General features: G+C 36.4%; 1 protein-coding gene across 1 annotated transcript in view; it reads right to left on the minus strand.

Annotated features, from left to right (window-relative positions):
* The window catches only part of bop1 (BOP1 ribosomal biogenesis factor), an 86,879-nt gene extending 69,820 nt beyond the window's left edge, over nucleotides 1-17,059 (minus strand). The window contains exons 1-3 of the mRNA XM_058753688.1: nucleotides 16,923-17,059; nucleotides 16,163-16,405; nucleotides 5,132-5,281 (exon numbers count right to left, since the gene is read on the minus strand). Of these exons, the coding sequence (XP_058609671.1) occupies nucleotides 5,132-5,281; nucleotides 16,163-16,405; nucleotides 16,923-17,000 (471 nt within the window). The 5' untranslated portion in view covers nucleotides 17,001-17,059. The remainder of the gene's footprint in view (nucleotides 1-5,131; nucleotides 5,282-16,162; nucleotides 16,406-16,922) is intronic.
* Nucleotides 17,060-17,320: the final 261 nt, after the last annotated feature.

Below are 17,320 nucleotides of genomic sequence, written 5' to 3' on the forward strand. Positions count from 1 at the left end.
TCTTTCTGAAATCTCTGGGTGGAAATGACAAAGCCAGCCCTTACCTTCCTGAGTGAGATTTGACCACCTGAAGAAACTCTCTACACCGCAAAACCTCCTCAACATGTAATTACTCTGACATCATTTGGGACTGGAGGAAATCGCTAACTAGATCCATCAAATGCTCACCCATGTCCTTCAGCTACAGCAAGAGTCTCGCATTATAAACCCAACCACATATGCAAATATCCGGCCATAAATAAAACCTCCCAATTAAAACAAAACAGTTGCCATGCAACCACTGAGGTCAGCGAAAGTTTTGGAACGTGCCTGATTCTATCAAGACTGCAAAGGATGTAAAGTTTCCTCCACTCATGACAGCTCCTCAGTGGGTCACTGGACCGGAATCTGGAATCAGTCAGTCGATGTGATTAGCAGACGTGACCTCGATCCACTACCTGTCACTAGAGCTTTACGTTAGAGCCCAGAGAGAGGGCCGTTCTGAAAAACCTCAAAAGAGAATCACTCATCCATGGCTTACCGCACACTGGAAATAAGATTTCAGCTGTGTGCCTGTCGTGCAGACAGCAGAAACAGCGCCCTCTATGGGCAGAGAGCAAACCGACTTTCTAAAAAGGCAAATTTAACACTATGAAAATATTTAAAACAAGGGTTGTGTGTCATTCATAATTTAACTGAGGATGACTCAAAAAGTTGCAAACTGCATTAAGAACTGTAACTTGAAATTAAATTAAGTAGAAATAAAACAAAGATATTCACAAAACTAATTTTAGTTTGATAGAACAACAGACCAACAGAACGATAGATAGAACGATAGACAAAAAGATAGAACTACAGACAGACTCACAGAACGATAAGATAAATAGATAGAACAATATAAAGATAGATAGATAGACAGAAAGAACAATAGAACTATAGATAGACAGACAGACAGAAAGAACGGTAGATATACATGTATAACAATTTTTGTTTAGTAGATAGATAGATGGATAGAAAGATAGATGGACAGATGGATAGAAAGATAGATAGATGGACAGACAGATCTAATCATGAAGCTTCTAAATACTACTGGAACCAATTCAGTCGTGTCTCGATATCAAGCTTACGAACACTTCCTGTTCATCCATAATCACCCAAAACAAAAGGACATCAGGTCAAATGACATCACCATGCAGGTCTATCTGGTTTTATCACTAACTTCCTATCAAAGTACCCACTTTACCTCCTGTTGCACACTAAAAACACGCACATCTTTCTAGGCTACTGTGCAGGGTCTCAGTCTTTGAGAGCGGTAGCTGCTTGGCGGCAGGAAGCTGAAGTTGCGGCCGGGAGCCAGAGCCCCTTTTCCCCTTAATTCCACAATGTGTCTTCATTCATCTCGAAGAGCACATGGAAAAGCCATTGCGGGGGAAAAGCCCCTTCCTGCCGGCTCGGTCTCGGACAGACGCTGCACTCTCGCGTATTCCCTCTTCACTCGGCTAACAGGAAATAGCCCTTTATTACAAAGGGGGGACGTGAGGATGAAAAACGGGGGATTTAGAAGTCTGGAGTTTTATTTGTAGACAACTTGTGCTGAGAGCTGCAAAGGGACAGAGAGGCAACCCAATCTGCCGTCTCCCGACAAAGGGGGCTAATTTAACGTACGCCAAACAGCCGCGGGACCACCGCCGATCTGTGCGGCGCACGCAGAGACGCCTGACAACACCGCAGAGATCAGGCCCATGAGACGAGAAGTAAAAGACAAGACTGACAAGCTAATGAGATTCACACCTTCTCATCTCCATATGAGACAACCAAACTACCTGAAATGAGTGCAGATTAGAAGAGAGGAGCCACCTGTAGATGGCTGGAAACGCTATTAGCAATGCATTTAACTAGTTGACTGTTTCTATTATGCTGGTTGACTAGTTTGTTTCATCCAGCTTTTATATTTTTAGCAGCAGTGATGTAAAGAAGATGAAGTACATTTAAAAGTCATGAAGACAATTTAACAGACAGGATTTTACAGTGCAAACAGCATGTTGTGTTGTGTTTTAGTGTGCTAATAATCCAACAGCATTTGTACAATGCGAGAAAATGAAAAATCATGATGCAGTAATACTGCAAAACTCAATTTACTTTTATCGGTATAGCGTTTTCAACTAAGCATATCATATCCAAGCAAAAAAAATTTTTTAATTATTAACTTTAAAAATGTAAAAAAAATAATAATTTTAACTTTAAAAATAATTAAAGTTTGAGAATGTTTTTGTAATTTCTTTAATTAATTTTGTTGATAAAGAAAAAAAAAATACATAGACTAAAATACTGACAATTTAATGGACATTTAGATCGAATTATGATACCCATGATTAAAACAAAACCATAAAAAATACTGTAAAACCACTACGATTACATTACTGCTTAAACGGACTCCCATGGGCAACGTTCTCATTGCGTATGATCTGCAGTTGTACACATGAAACTCTTATTTGTTCTTATGATAATGCTGATAAATATGAACTAAACTGTTATTTTCTATGTATAAATGAAAGTGATAAAATATGTATAAAATATTAGTAAAATGAACTAAAAGTTGCATCTCTAAATTCATCAAAAAAGCAGCACTTTTGCAAAAAGATTCATTGAGTGCAATAGACAAATCATTGCTGAAGTCGAGTCGAGCAAGCCCCCCTTTTTTTGCTCTTTTATGATAACACTGATAAATGGTCCATAATAACACAAATGACATTTACGAAGAAAGTAAACAAGCCCAACTTTGATTTCATGTTGTCGTTAAATGAAAAGAACTTCAGCAAAGCCTCCAAAGACACAGAAATGCAAAAAATGTGAACTTTCACAAACTAAATAACGATGGTAGTCAGCGTTCCTGATGTGTTCTGAACGACTACAAAGGGGCATTAAAAAGTCAGTCTGAAATCGGGGATCTACCCAAGAACAATAACACTTCTGCAAAACATTCCTGGTCGGTAGCAGATTGCCAAGAACAGTTTTGGATGGCTGCTGTGTTTAGGTTGTATGGCCTGGCAAATTATCCAGACCGCATTGTGCCAGGGTTCAATGGTTTTCAATGGAGCATGTAAATTAAAGAGCTGAAGAGGAATTCTTTAATGGTCCTACATGTAAATATGAGACGTTACAGAGCTCCTTACTGCAGAGGTGCATCATGGTCTCCCCTCAAAAAAGCCAACAGAGACATTACAGAAATGTGGTAACGTCTGACAGGCGTAAAGCAATGGTATCAAATACTGCGGTTCAGACACTTCCAGCCTGAGGAACAGGACAAAAATCTTTTTCCTTTACATGAAACATTACACAACTAACCATATCCCCTCTACGGAACAATGAAGTAATCATGCCTGTGCAAACGTAGCATAAAAAGACACTATATTTAGATTGACTTAAATCATCTTTAGTCTACTTGTCATTCAGAAGCTATTAAGTGTCATGTCATTCAAGAAACATCAAGCAATAGATTTCATCCAAGATGTAGATGATCGTTTCTTTAACAGATTTGGAGAAATGGATCCTCTGCAGTGAATGGGTGCCGTCAGAATGACAGTCCAAACAGCAGATAAAAACCTCACAATAATTCACAAGTAATCCACACGATTTTAGTCCATCAATTAACATTACATGTTTGTAAGAAACAAGTCCACGAAGACGTTTTTCAAAATCCAGCTAAAATATAAGTCCTCCATTATATAATATTGCTTTCTCCAGTGAAAGTTATTTTGTCTGAATCAGGAGAGAAATATGCACAGATCAATCCGTTTTTAAGAGAAAACCGTTCTAAACATGTAGATTATGGTGATGATTTTATCAGCTGTTTGTACTCTCAATCTGACGGCACCCATTCCCTGCAAAGGATCCACTGATGAGCAAGTGATGTAATGTTAAATTTCTCCAAATCTTTTCTGATAAAGAAATAAACTCATCTATATCTTGGATGGCCTGAGAGTACATTTTCAACAACTTTTCATTTTTGGGTGAACTATTCCTCCAACGTTACACTAAAGAGTGACTTTGACCTCAGCTGTCATTACCTAAACTAAGAAACCCGAATAAAACTCCACGAAAGGTGAAACTATGCATTCCTGCCATTGAGTTTTTTGTGAAATTAAGCTGGTATTTCACACAGTTTGTTCATAAAGAGTCCAAAATTCCCTCAAGTAGTCAAATTATACATTTGTTATGCATCCAAATAAAAGTCAAAAGAGTTGAAAGTCAAATGGCCATCTGGAAACAAATGATAGGAGGACAGCATGCAAAGGACACATCGCAACAGATGCAGGTGCACCAACACCTGGACACAATGGTGATATTCAGATTTGCTGAACTGGAACTTAATGGAAATAATAGTTGAGCACAAAAAACATTTCCATGGATTTTCAATGACCTGAAAAGAAGAAATACATCGAACATCCAACAGTCTGAGAACCACAGGTGAACTATTCTTTTCAAATTGAAAACAACATTTTGATTACATTTAACATTGAATTACAGCACCACTGGAACTGACATCGACAAAACCTGATGATCATGTTCTTCAGCATGATTTGAGATGATCCAAAGAGCATCTTTTGCAGAATGCAGAATTTCAAATATTTATCATTTTTAAAAAAAAGAAAAAAGAAAAAGAAATATGGTTTCAATAAAGTATCACACTTTGTCCCAACAAAAATAGTACACTAGTCAACATTTGAAGTGGATCAAAACCTTTCATCAAAGTTGTCCTAAAACCTAAAACCAAAATGCGTTCTTGTCTTAGGACCACTTTGATTAACTTTTTTGATCTACTTCAAATGTTGACTACTGTATAATCACTACTACACTTCCATAATAAGTGAATATGGGATCTCCTTCATACAACATAATCAGTTTTCAGAAACTGTGTGCAGTGGCTCCAATATCACAATACTACACTTTTACCATTGTAACTATGGTATTTTGGTGAAAACTACAGTTACATCGGTGCATTTTAAAATCTCTCCCAGCCATGGACAGCTGTGGAAAAATAGCTTTCAAACTAAATCTGACAGAGTTATGAGATGTTGATTGTTCTGACATGGGATGAGCTTGTCTTGGTCTGCGAGCTGGACATTGGTCTGGATGATGGACAGATTCTTACCTCCTCATCGGACGTGTCGTGCTCATACTCGTCCACCTGAGAGGAAATCTGGAGGCCACTGTCTCTGATGGGCACAACACTCTCCTCTCCTTCCTCCTTTCCTGCAGCTTTCTTCTTTTTCTTCTTTTCCTTTGAATTTTGGCCATCAGTCTGTACAAAAAAAAATTAAACAACAACATTAGCTGTTTCCGAAACCTTAGATTATGCATTCAAACATGGACAAATATGTTCAATAAATCTTTTAAATGAGTCCATTCCCAATCAAGTGTTTTTCTTTTACATTTCTTACATTCTTTCCATACCAATTAAATTCACATTTGTAATTTCAAAGATAAAAATGAATCTTGAATCATGAATCTTTTTTAGTCAATGTATTTAAACACTAAATTGTTGTATTTTCTTTGTGAGAATCAAAGCTCAAGAAATAATCAAGAAAATTTGAATTGTTATTAAAAACAAACAACAAAAAGTTGCAGTACAACATAATCAGCACAAGTTACTTTATTACATTGTTTTATAACTAGTAACAGTAGGATACACCTAGCATAACTGTATGTAACTAATGTAATTAGTCTGTTTGTCATACTGCAATGTAACAAGCACTAGTTATTAGCATAATAATGGCATGTATTTGGTATGTACCAGGGTTACTTAACTAAAACCACAAAAACATTTAAGTGAAATGAAAAATTTTGCCAAATACCAAAGCAATATTTCTCTTTTTCATGTAGTTAAACAATAAAAAACAAGATTAACTTTCAATTAAAATGAAAATACAGAAATTAAAAACTAAAATCACATTTTTTTTTTTTTAGAAAAAACACTGGTATGTACGGTGCATTGTGCTTAATTGTCATTAAAATAATTAAAACTATGCAAAACTTTAGCTTAAAAAGGCTTGATTTAATTTCTGCAAAATGAACATATATAAAGCGGACAGGTTTTCAATTTTTCAGTACAGGCATACAAGCTGCCAGTTATTTAATGCTGTTGTAGAAAAACATACTTCAGTACAGCATTTTCCAGACACCGTCTTTTTATGGCAGCATGACAGTGTACATGTTTCAGATATGCGGTTTATTTCATTTTGCGCACAAACTTCCTCTGCGTGATTTACATGTGTGCCGTTGAAAAGCAGTCACCAGAACCTCACATCCTGCCCGAGACGCCGGGACAGCGGGGATGAAAGCTCACAGTACCGCCTGTTATTTACCACAGCCCATCAGTCATGAGAAGGCCAAATGGACTGAAAGCCTCCTAACAGGGTCGAGAGGAAGAGCAGCTTTGAGCCGCCGCGTCTCCCACGAGCCTGAGATGGGGCAGGTGAGCAACCTGTGCTGATTTACGGCTCCTTAACATCCCGCTATCTCTTGGACTGCAGAGCTAAGTGAAACACTTCCTCCCTGAAGCCCAGTTAAATCCACATCAAGACGCTCGAGCCCCGCGTTCCTGAATGCCTCGCGCAGCCCGAGGGACGGACAATTTTTCCACTAGCACTGAAGATCTAAAAACAAGCTGAAACAGAGTTTTGGAAAGGAAGGGTTGGGGGTATGACACCGGTTGTTCTGAGTCATTAAACCGCAGGCTAAATCAGGACGTGACCTGTTAGGATGAGGAGCCGTATCAAATGTATTCAAAATGCATTCGCTGCCAATGCAAAATTGTGAGTATCACGAGGACTTTCATCACATTTCAGTGTCATCATACCAGTTCATTTTCTCCCTTGCATTGCAATTTGTGAGTATAAAAGCATTAAAACAGATGTTTAAGGTGTCTCTGATTCTAACAAACAACGAATCAATTCAAACTGTCTGTTGATCCATGAACTCTAATTCAATTATTCATTTGCAAAACTCAAAAACTGTTCATGCAAGTAATTTTTTTTTTATATATCTGGATGTTTTAGTAAGAATATATATTGCTGTTTGTGTCTTTGTTATTTTGCATATATCAATTAAAAGGTTTTGTTGGATGAAATTGATACTTTTATTCAGAAAGTGTGGATTAAATCGATCAAAAGTAAAGACATTTCATAAAAGGAATTCCATTTCAAATAAATGCTGTTCTTTTAAACTTACTATTCATCAAAGAACCCTTACAAAAGTATCACAAATGTTTTCAACATTAGTAATAATAAACGTTTCTTGACCATCAAATCACCATATTAAAATGATACTGAAATCTGGAGTAATGATGCTGGAAATGTAAAATATATTCAAAAAGAAAACACTTCATTTAAATTCTAACAGTATTTCACAATATTACAGTTTTTACTGTAGTCTTGATCAAATAAATGCAGCCTTGGTGAGCATCAAAAACATTTAAAAAAAAATCTGACAATGGTGTATTACAGTGCACTACCGTTCAAAAGTTCGGGGCCAGTAAGAATTTTTTTGAAAGAAATTAATACTTTTATTCAGCAATGATGCATTTAATTGATTGAAAGCCAAAACATTTATAATGTTACAAAAGATTTCTAGATCAAATACACGCTGTTTTGTATAACTTTCTATTCATAAAAACTCACAGTTTCCACAAACATTAAGCAGCACAAATATTTCCACCATTGACAATAAGAAATGCTTCTTCAGCATGTTAGAATGATTTCTGAAGGATCATGTGATACTGAAGACTGAAGTAATGATGAAAATTCAGTTTTGCATCACAGGAATAAAATTACATGTGAAAAGAAATTAAAATAGAAAACATTTTAAATGGTAACAATATTTGTCAATATTATAGCTTTTTACTTCACCTTTGATCAAATAAATACAGCCTTCGTCCGCATCAAAAACATTTAAAAAATCTGACGATGGTGTCTTACAATGCTTAACCTAAATGTAAAGTATTTGTACTGATATGTGTGCATATAAATAAATTATAAAACACTATTGTTAATTAAAGTAATTGAGTTAATTAGTGTGAGAAACATGCCTTAAGATTTCATTGCATTTTTTTTTTTTTTTAAATAAATATTTTTAAGCTTACAACAACTAAACTACAAATAAAAAGTCACCCTTTTAGGCCATTTAAGAACACCAGCTACAGAAAGAAATCAATTTGGAACATTATTTAGCTAAATATCACCCAGGCCTAATTTGTCGATGTGCTGGGATAGAGTTTCACAGCTAACCAGACAGTCAAGGATCCGAACACACTCGTTTCCACTGCAAGAGTCCGGTAATAAAAGGAGGATGTGGGGGCCGAGAAATCAGCTTTTGACAGATGATTTGACCAGATGACGTGTGAGTGGCCAGAACAGAGGAGCTCATGGTGTGGATTCGGATTAAAAACAAGCTCTTCAGGACATCTGGCCAGTCGACCGCAAAACCGCCGTGGGCTGAAGATGTTGCAAACCAAATGCGCGACGACGAGCGTTCGAGTCTCCAAAGTTGCGAATGACATACGACGCATGAATCTGACAGAGAAATGAATGCACTGACAGGCTTTTGGAGCACGTCTCTTTAAATCGCACACACACTCAACATAAGTTTGCACAATAACATGTTTTTAATGTCTGTTGGCGGACCGTCCTGGGTTCCGCTCCGAAAGCCTCAAGTCGCTCATTATTTCGCTTGCTTCCTCTGAACTGCGGTTGAGTTATTGAGTGAGTTGTGGATGGAACAATCCGACGCCACTCATCAACATTCACGCTGATACTTAATTAAGACCGTGGCCTCTCAATTAAACGCCTCAGGATCCGCATCACCCCCATCTGGCCCTCGCAAGACCCCATAGGAGCAAGTCACGTGTGTCAGAGATGGAAGCGGACCAGCCGTGTCTGCAGCGTGCGTTGTGTGTAGGCGTACGTTAAAGCGAGAGAGAAAGTTTCATGGTAAGACGAGCCCCTCCGGTCTCTTCCGCCCCCGTCCCGATGTCATCTCCCACCCCCTCACGCGGCGCGAGCGCGGCCGCTGGATCAGACACACGGCTGCAGGGGCGGCGGGAATTCTCCTGGGAATCATAACGTCTCCGGCAGCCGCATTAACTTCTGCCTGGTGTGCATCAGTCAGAGCCGTGATCAGTCTCTCAGAAGACCCGCAACTAAAGAGCACAGGAAAAAAAACACGCCAGGGGGGCGTATTAAAGGGTTGAGACGGGAACAATACGTCCCACGGTCTCCGCTGCAACGCCAGACAGAGATTTCAAAGCTGTGAATTTGATAGTGTCCCGCGGTAAGTCAGACATCCGCTGGAGCGCAAACACTTTGGCCCTGAACTTCACATTGTAGGTGCTGTTGATCCTGACGAAGGAGAGCAGAAAGATCTAGAGGAACTCCATGAAAACAATTTTGCTCGCATACGAAGGGCCTAATACTATACTGGTAGACCAAATCAGTGGCTGCTAAATATGACCACTTTGACACCTTAACGTTAGATATCCCTGGGTCCTTTATGAAGTCTACCAACAGCCCTGACAATGAACAATTTTTGGTAAATTACTCAAATTTGGTCAAATTTCCAAAAGGACAATAAACTAACTAACTAAATTAGCTGTGGCAGAAGACATACAAGAGCTGATGGCTCATGGCTCAAGTGTCATGATCCTGTCTTGACTAACCTTCGTATAAGTCATTTATAATGTTACAAAAGATTTCTATTTCAAATAAATTCATTTTTAAAACTTTCTATTAATTAAAAAAAAAAAAAATGTATCACGGTTTCCACAAACACATTAGACTGCACAAAAATGTCCATCATAATAAGAAGAAATGTGTCTTGAGCAGTAAATCAGTATATTAGAATGATTTCTGAAAATCATGTGACACTGAAGACTGGAGTAATGATGCTGAAAATTCAGCTTTGCATCACTGGAAGAAATTACATTTTAAAATATATTCTAATGGAAAACAGTTCTTTTAAATTGTAATAATATTTCACATTACCCTTTTTTTCAAATTAATGTAGCCTTGGTGAATCCTTTCAAAAGAGACTACTTTCAAAGGCATTAAAAACACGTTAAGATCCCAAACTTTTGAAAAGTAGTGTGTATATGAGTAAAACTGAGTAAATAATATATTGCAACTGTCAGTATCGATGTGATATCTAGCAGGGCCGAAATATTCTGGATACACATAATACTATGGTAAATGAAACCTTCGTAAAAATACAGAATTTAATGAACATCATTAACACTTTTCCAGTGACAAATACTACTTAACGTTCACTCAATTCACCCAAAACATAAATTAAGACAGAAAATGCTACTGCTGGTAGATTTCTTCTGACATTTCATAACTTCATAGATTGCGAGATTTGTAACTTTGCAACTTTAAAAGAATTACCGTATTGACCCGAATATAAGACAATGTTTTTTTCTTGGAAATACATCTGAAAAAAACGCTGTAGTCTTATATTCGGGGTCTAGACTTTAACATGTCAGTAATATACCCACAACAATAGGTGGCGCCAAAAACGCATAAAACGAGTGTGCCATGAAATATGTAATGTAATGTGTGTTGTAAAGATCGCGAGTGAAAACAAAAGAAAAAGAAAAGCTTACAGCAGCATGATCGTGACTGTCATGTTAGCCTGATGGGAACAAACTTCCTCTGTAAGTGATTTAAAAACATAAGACAGTACCCAGATTTGAAGACTACAATAAGATTTAACTTCTACTGATAATAAAATTTTGGTTGGCTACTATGGGATAGCCTAAATGTTGTATAATTCAGATGGGCTACCTGTTATTTCAATGGTATATCAAAAAGTGTATATTTTTCAATGTCATTGTTGGTACATTTTACCAGTATTATTTACCATACTTTCAAAACAAAAATTAAAATAGGAAAAATATGCTATTTGAAAATTTAAGAAAAAAAGAGTTTTACAGAGAGAGAGAGAAAAAAAAAAAGTGGTTTTCAAAAAGCCTTTTTCCAAAAGGTACACCTGGAAAAAGGGGGGTCGTCTTATAATAAGGGTCCTCTTATATTCGGGACAGTACGGTATTTACAAAAATTCAAAGAACACCCTGTGATCTAGAATAGAACACACGCCAGTTCAAGAACAGTCAAAGAAGACAAGCAACATGTCGACATTTGGAGGCATACATTTCACAAAACGTGCCATTTATAAAATGTAACAATATGAAACTCATGTGTCTCAGTTCTCTCGGGGAATGAGGCGTTATTCTACTGCAGTGATGTCAACCCAGACCCGCAAACGTGATTGACAGCTGCTGAGTTATGAGTTCACCAGCAGACTGAAGCACATTCTCACAGCTATAGATAAATATTGACTTTCTTCTGTGCCGGCCACCTGCCATTTATCACCATCACTTGTTTCTCTGTGAGTGCAATACAGAATGACAGTTTGACAACCGATCTCCTTCTCTCAGACATCCACTAATACAGAAGTAGCAGCAGGTTTGTGTGGCAGATAAACAGAGCGGGACGAGCTGAGGCAGCCAGTGGCACTCACACTATCAGTGATGGACCATTAGAAGGCGCTAGAGAGGGAAGTCCAGAGACAGCATCTTTCTTCACTCATGGGACTTAAGTGGAAATGATATACAGTAGCCAAAAAGTATTTGGACAATTAGGTCACAGCTAAAAACATCTGAATGTTACTGCATTAGACAATAAAGCATCAAATCAAGTGTCAGTATCTCTGCTCAAATGCAGCAGGATCTTTTCTCAAAGCTGACTTCACTTCTTTCATCACAGGTCTGCTAACTTTTGACATCTACGCAACAAATTTTTTTCTAAATTTTCACAGGAGTACATCTACCGTTTCAACCACTGTTTTATCATTCAGAACCAACTAACAGCTTTTTAATATTTTTATCCATTTTTAAAAACCTCTTTACTTTAAGCACTTCAGGACTGGAAGGTCCTGAAACTCTCTTAACTCTCTAAAATAAACAATTAAATAAACAATAAATATAATTAATTATCTGTGCTTGCACTATTTCCAAGGGGGCAACATTTTTTCTTCAAAATATATATATATAAAATGGATCTTTTTAAATTTACATTTAGTAGACACTTTTATCCAAAGCGACTTACAAATGAGGACAATGGAAGGAATCAAAATCAACAAAAGAGCAATGATATGCAAGAGCTAGAACAAGTCTCAGTTAGCTTAACGCAGTACATGTAGCAAAGTTGTTTTGTTATTATATAATAAATAAAAAGAAAACAGATATAACAGAAAAAGAATAGAGCAAGCTAGTGTTAGAGGCCTTTTTTGCTTTTGTTGATTGAATAATAAATAAAAAGAAAACACATAGATGGGATACAAAAAGATTAGAAAAGCTAGTGTGTGTATGTATGTGTATATGTATATGTATATATATATATATATATATATATATATATATATATATATATATATATATATATATATATATATATTAGTGGTGGGCGTTATCGGCGTTAACGTGCTGCGTTAACGTGAGACTCTTATCGGGCGATAAAAAAATATCGCCGTTAATCTATTCTCAAAGTTGGGTTGGGAGCTGGGTCTATACTACGCAAGCTATGATGACTTTCACCTTGATAGTTTAGCGCGGATGTATACCTAGCCGAATTGCACTGTAGGGGGCGAGAACGAGTCTTCGAACCTGTGTGTATGCGTGCTAACATGGATGCAGATATGAAGCCGCGGGTTTGCTTCAGGAAAATTTATTTTAAGAAGCTTCCCAATGGAAATCAGCAAGTCATTTCTGTCTCTACGTTACATGGTCGCGCTCTCTGTATCGCGCGCACAGCGGAGTTCCGCCCCGGTTCGCACACACACACACACACACAAACACACACAAACAAACAAACGTAAGCGCGCGCACACACAAGTGAGCACACTCCCACTCTTATTTGTAAATATTAAGCCGCAAAATGTCTATTTAAATATGACTTCTGTGTGTCTCTGTGTTAATGTATGGCGCAGACGCGCGGGTTTGTTCACTAACGTTACTCATACAGAAGACCGCGTGACGCTTGCGGCGATATTAACGTCTGTCGTCTCACTAAATGAGGACATAAATACATGAACAACATCTCCAGAACTGCTCTGAGAGTCACTTCATGAGCATTCGAGCGTTTCATTTGAGAAAAACTATCCTCACGGCAACCCGTCAAAATAAAAGTTCGGTTTCACTTGAAGACATTGGGCAGAACGTAATAGGCTACTACTACTAAAACTATTAAAACCTTATCTTTAAGGAATAATCATACAATGTCTTCGATGTTATTATCAATATTAAATTCTTGATGACTGCTAGTTGTTTACTACTAGTAGTAAACTTATTCTGATCTACTTGGCAGAATTCAAATGAGCCATTTTAATCTAGATTAATTCCAAGATTACAGTGAGATTAATCTAGATTAAAAAATTAATCTATGCCCACCACTAATATATATATATATATATATATATATATAAAATATTAAATTATATCAATCAAAACTTTATTATGGACACACTTGGTCCAGACAAAAACACATCAATAACAACATACAGATACACAAGGACATACACACACATAAATATATATTAGTGCTATCAATCGATTAAAAAATGTAATTGCGCTAATCACAGTCATGGACTGTGATTAATCATGATTAATAGCAAATTTAAAATACTAGGATTTACCTGTAAATGTGTTGAAAAAGAAATGCATGACAAACTAGTTTAAGGAAACAGAACCTTTCACACTCCCATCAGGTATGAGACATAATCCTTATTATAATTTTATCATTATTATTATTTTGTTTTTATTCAGCCATTATCAGCCTTTAAACTGGCAATAAAACGTTTACCAAGCCACATCGCTTCAATCCCAGTATACATTTACCCAACTATTATCAAAAGTATTTCTAAATAAATACAACAAAACTTGAGACCTTACGTGAAGTATTATGACAAAATGCATTATGAAGAAGAATTGGACCTGTTCTGCAGGTGCATTAGAGCTAATATTAGCATCATGCTACATAAGACAATTTATGAGATTAATAGTACACTTTTACTCAGAACTCACTTCAAACCACCATCGAGTGTTTGTAATAACTTCCTTTTACGATCACATGTGGAATTTGGTCGTTTACTGTTGTTAAAATATGCTATTTATAACCTTTTATATCGCTGCACAAATTAGCATTTCAGACGTACACATTCATCTCAAGAAAATCACATACAGACCATATCTATCGTAATCGTGTGTTTATTATCTTATATAATCTATAGTGGCTGTTGTTTATTTCTGCTGTGTAAAAGCCTTAACATGTATGCTCTGCTGAAACTTGCGTTGTTTGATGTTACAACTGCCTCTCCTTTCTTAAGTTGTTAGGGATACATTTCAAGTATAATACACATTAGTAAAAGGATCTATTTTTATTTGTCTATATACACTTTGGGCGGCCACGGTACATTATAAAAGTAGCCCAAAAAACCACAACCCACGGCTCTGTATTTTCAAATTAGCCCACTTGTGCCGTTACCCTGGCAACACTGGTGCTGTACCCTCATCACACATTGATAGATAACCTTCTGCGCTGCGATGACGGGAAGAAGTTGGGGTCAAACCTTATCAAACGATTAATTTGTGTTAAAAAAAATATTAACGCGTTAAAATTTTTTGATTAATCGCTTGCGTTAACGTTGACACCCCTAATATAATGTAATATATATATATATACACAAAACATTCACATTACAATTCAAGTTTATCATATGCACAAAACAACTTTTTGAATAACCTAAAACAGCTAAAAATCAACATATATTTCATATTTTGTTTAAACTTATGTCTTATTTTGATGCAAGTGTGATGTCATTAATGTTTATAATGAATATTAATTTCTTGTAGTTATGTCAAGCTCTGAAATATTTTATTGTGCAGAAACTGCTACTCATGAATAATGAACACTGGAAACATCACATAAATTGATTGGTCATAAAAAGTGTGAAACCTGAAATGCATTAAGTCTGGAATTATGGTATATTTATTTTAACCATTTCATTTATAGCCTAATTATTTGATGCAATTATTGAATGGGGTCAAAAAGGCTGAGAATCCCTGTTCTAGAAAATGTTTAGCACCTCTCATGTTATTGCTTCCTTACAATCACTTTAGATATCTAGATAAACGCATCTGCTAAATGAATAAATGCAAATACTAGTGTTTCTCTTTAAAGCAAGCTGCTTTGATATCATGTTACAAAATGCAATGACATGCAGACATTTGTCCGGCTGAAGTATCCAAATTCACTTTGGAATCACAGTATATTCCAAAACACTGTCTGGAAATGTAACACTCCATATGACAGAAACTCCGCTAAATGCAATATATTTGGCAATAACAAATACAGTTCTAATGGAAATCACATCTGCACAGGCCAATGAGCTGCAAACACAGTCTTTAACACAGAAAACCAGTGGCTCTCAAACTTACAGGCAAATTACCATGTCTGATCAAATTTAGAACTTCCAACTACCAGCTAATCATGACAATTTTACCTCTATTTTCAAATCACTACAAGCAGCACAAATACACATAATGCCATACTGTGGTTCGATTAAAATGAATATTCCAGTCAGTGAAATTATTCATACTGCCAAATAGACTATTAGTCTCTTGAAAGGCCTTTTGCAGGTCAGACATCAAGATTACAAAATAGGAAATTGTGCATGAAGACTTTGAAGATGCATGTGGCATAATATCATTCCTTTTTGCAACTAAAACTTTCTGTGCATACATTTATTGATGGCATCAATGCGCAGCTATGGGCTAAAGAATAGCCTAAATGTATAAGCCAGGTGTTTTTGGAATACAACTTTGATGTTATGTATAATTACATGCACCAGAGTATTTTGAACTTTATGAACCAATAATGAGTCTATTAATGAATTCTTCAAAACACAACTTCATATCACCAAAGAGTGATACGTTTTTTTTTTGTTTTTAAGCTGTGTGACATAAATCTGACTTCTGCACAATATCAGTCCTGATCAATATAAATGTATAGTGGATTTAAAAGGCAACTTTAGATCTCCATCAAAAAAAGTGTGTCAGCATGCTGGTTCACAGTACCTGAGGTTTGATGACTTCTTTGGCAGACAGCTCATTGTCTCCATCACCATCGGCTGTTTTATCTTCCTCTAGGTCAGAGCTCTTTTCTTCAGAACCATCCTCATCTTCCTCCTCCTCATCATCACTGTCACTTCCTGATTCTTCAAGCCCAGAGAAGACGCTCTCTTCACTGTCTGACAGATCACCCTGATCTTCATCACCATCATCTAGATGACCATCTTTATCCTTATCAAAGATGGGCAGCTGAGAAAGAAAGTCCATCATCACAAATTCATCAAAACAAACACAACACACTCATTACTGCATAAAAATAAACATTTAAACCAAATGTTTTCCCTTTCATAATGAATTTCCTACAAAAGCACAATTCCTATTTGTCTGCAACCTAATTTTAAGCATTCATTTAATGATGAGGTTTTTAATGACACGAAAAATATATACCTGGCCATGTGTTTCCAAACTTTTGACTGCTAAGTTTATAATAAAATCTAATACTGTATACAAATAACCGGGGTTAGGGAAAGCGGGGCGCGTGCTTTGTGAACACAAGTGTCTATTGACAGTCTATTAACATTCATTAAATAAGTAATATAAACCTAAATACATCAATTTGTACTAATAATCTCAAACTCATCAGGTCAGAACACCTCAAGTCAACCTCGCGCTATTTAAACACGCGTGTTACTATATAACGCGCTATGTATAAACTGCCTCTTACTGTTTCAAAACAACGTTATATCAGTATAATATCAAATCATACCTGTTCGTCTTCAGCCTCTTCTAAATTTCGTTTCTTATTTTTTAATTTACTCATGGTGCCGCTGTGCGTTGGACGCATGCTGAAAATGCGACCATGTGGGTTTGAATCTATGACGTCAAAGGTCAAATGGCGACGCTGTCGGTTTGTTTTACTTATTTTTTACACAAACTCTTTTCAAGTTCCATTAATCTGCATTTACGAACAATCTGTCGTTTCTAAAAAATATAATGCTTTCGATTTGAGTGCGTTTTATTAAAACTGCGTCTGAAGCAAAAGGTTAAAGTTCAACGGTCAACGCGTGCACAGTTAAACCTTATGTTTGCACAAATTAATTGTTTTAAACACATTTAAACAAATTAATTTAAAATTTGATGTGCTTTTAATTATGCCTTTTATGT

This window comes from Onychostoma macrolepis, chromosome 19 (genome assembly GCF_012432095.1).
Source record: "Onychostoma macrolepis isolate SWU-2019 chromosome 19, ASM1243209v1, whole genome shotgun sequence".
NCBI classification, from domain to species: domain Eukaryota; kingdom Metazoa; phylum Chordata; class Actinopteri; order Cypriniformes; family Cyprinidae; genus Onychostoma; species Onychostoma macrolepis.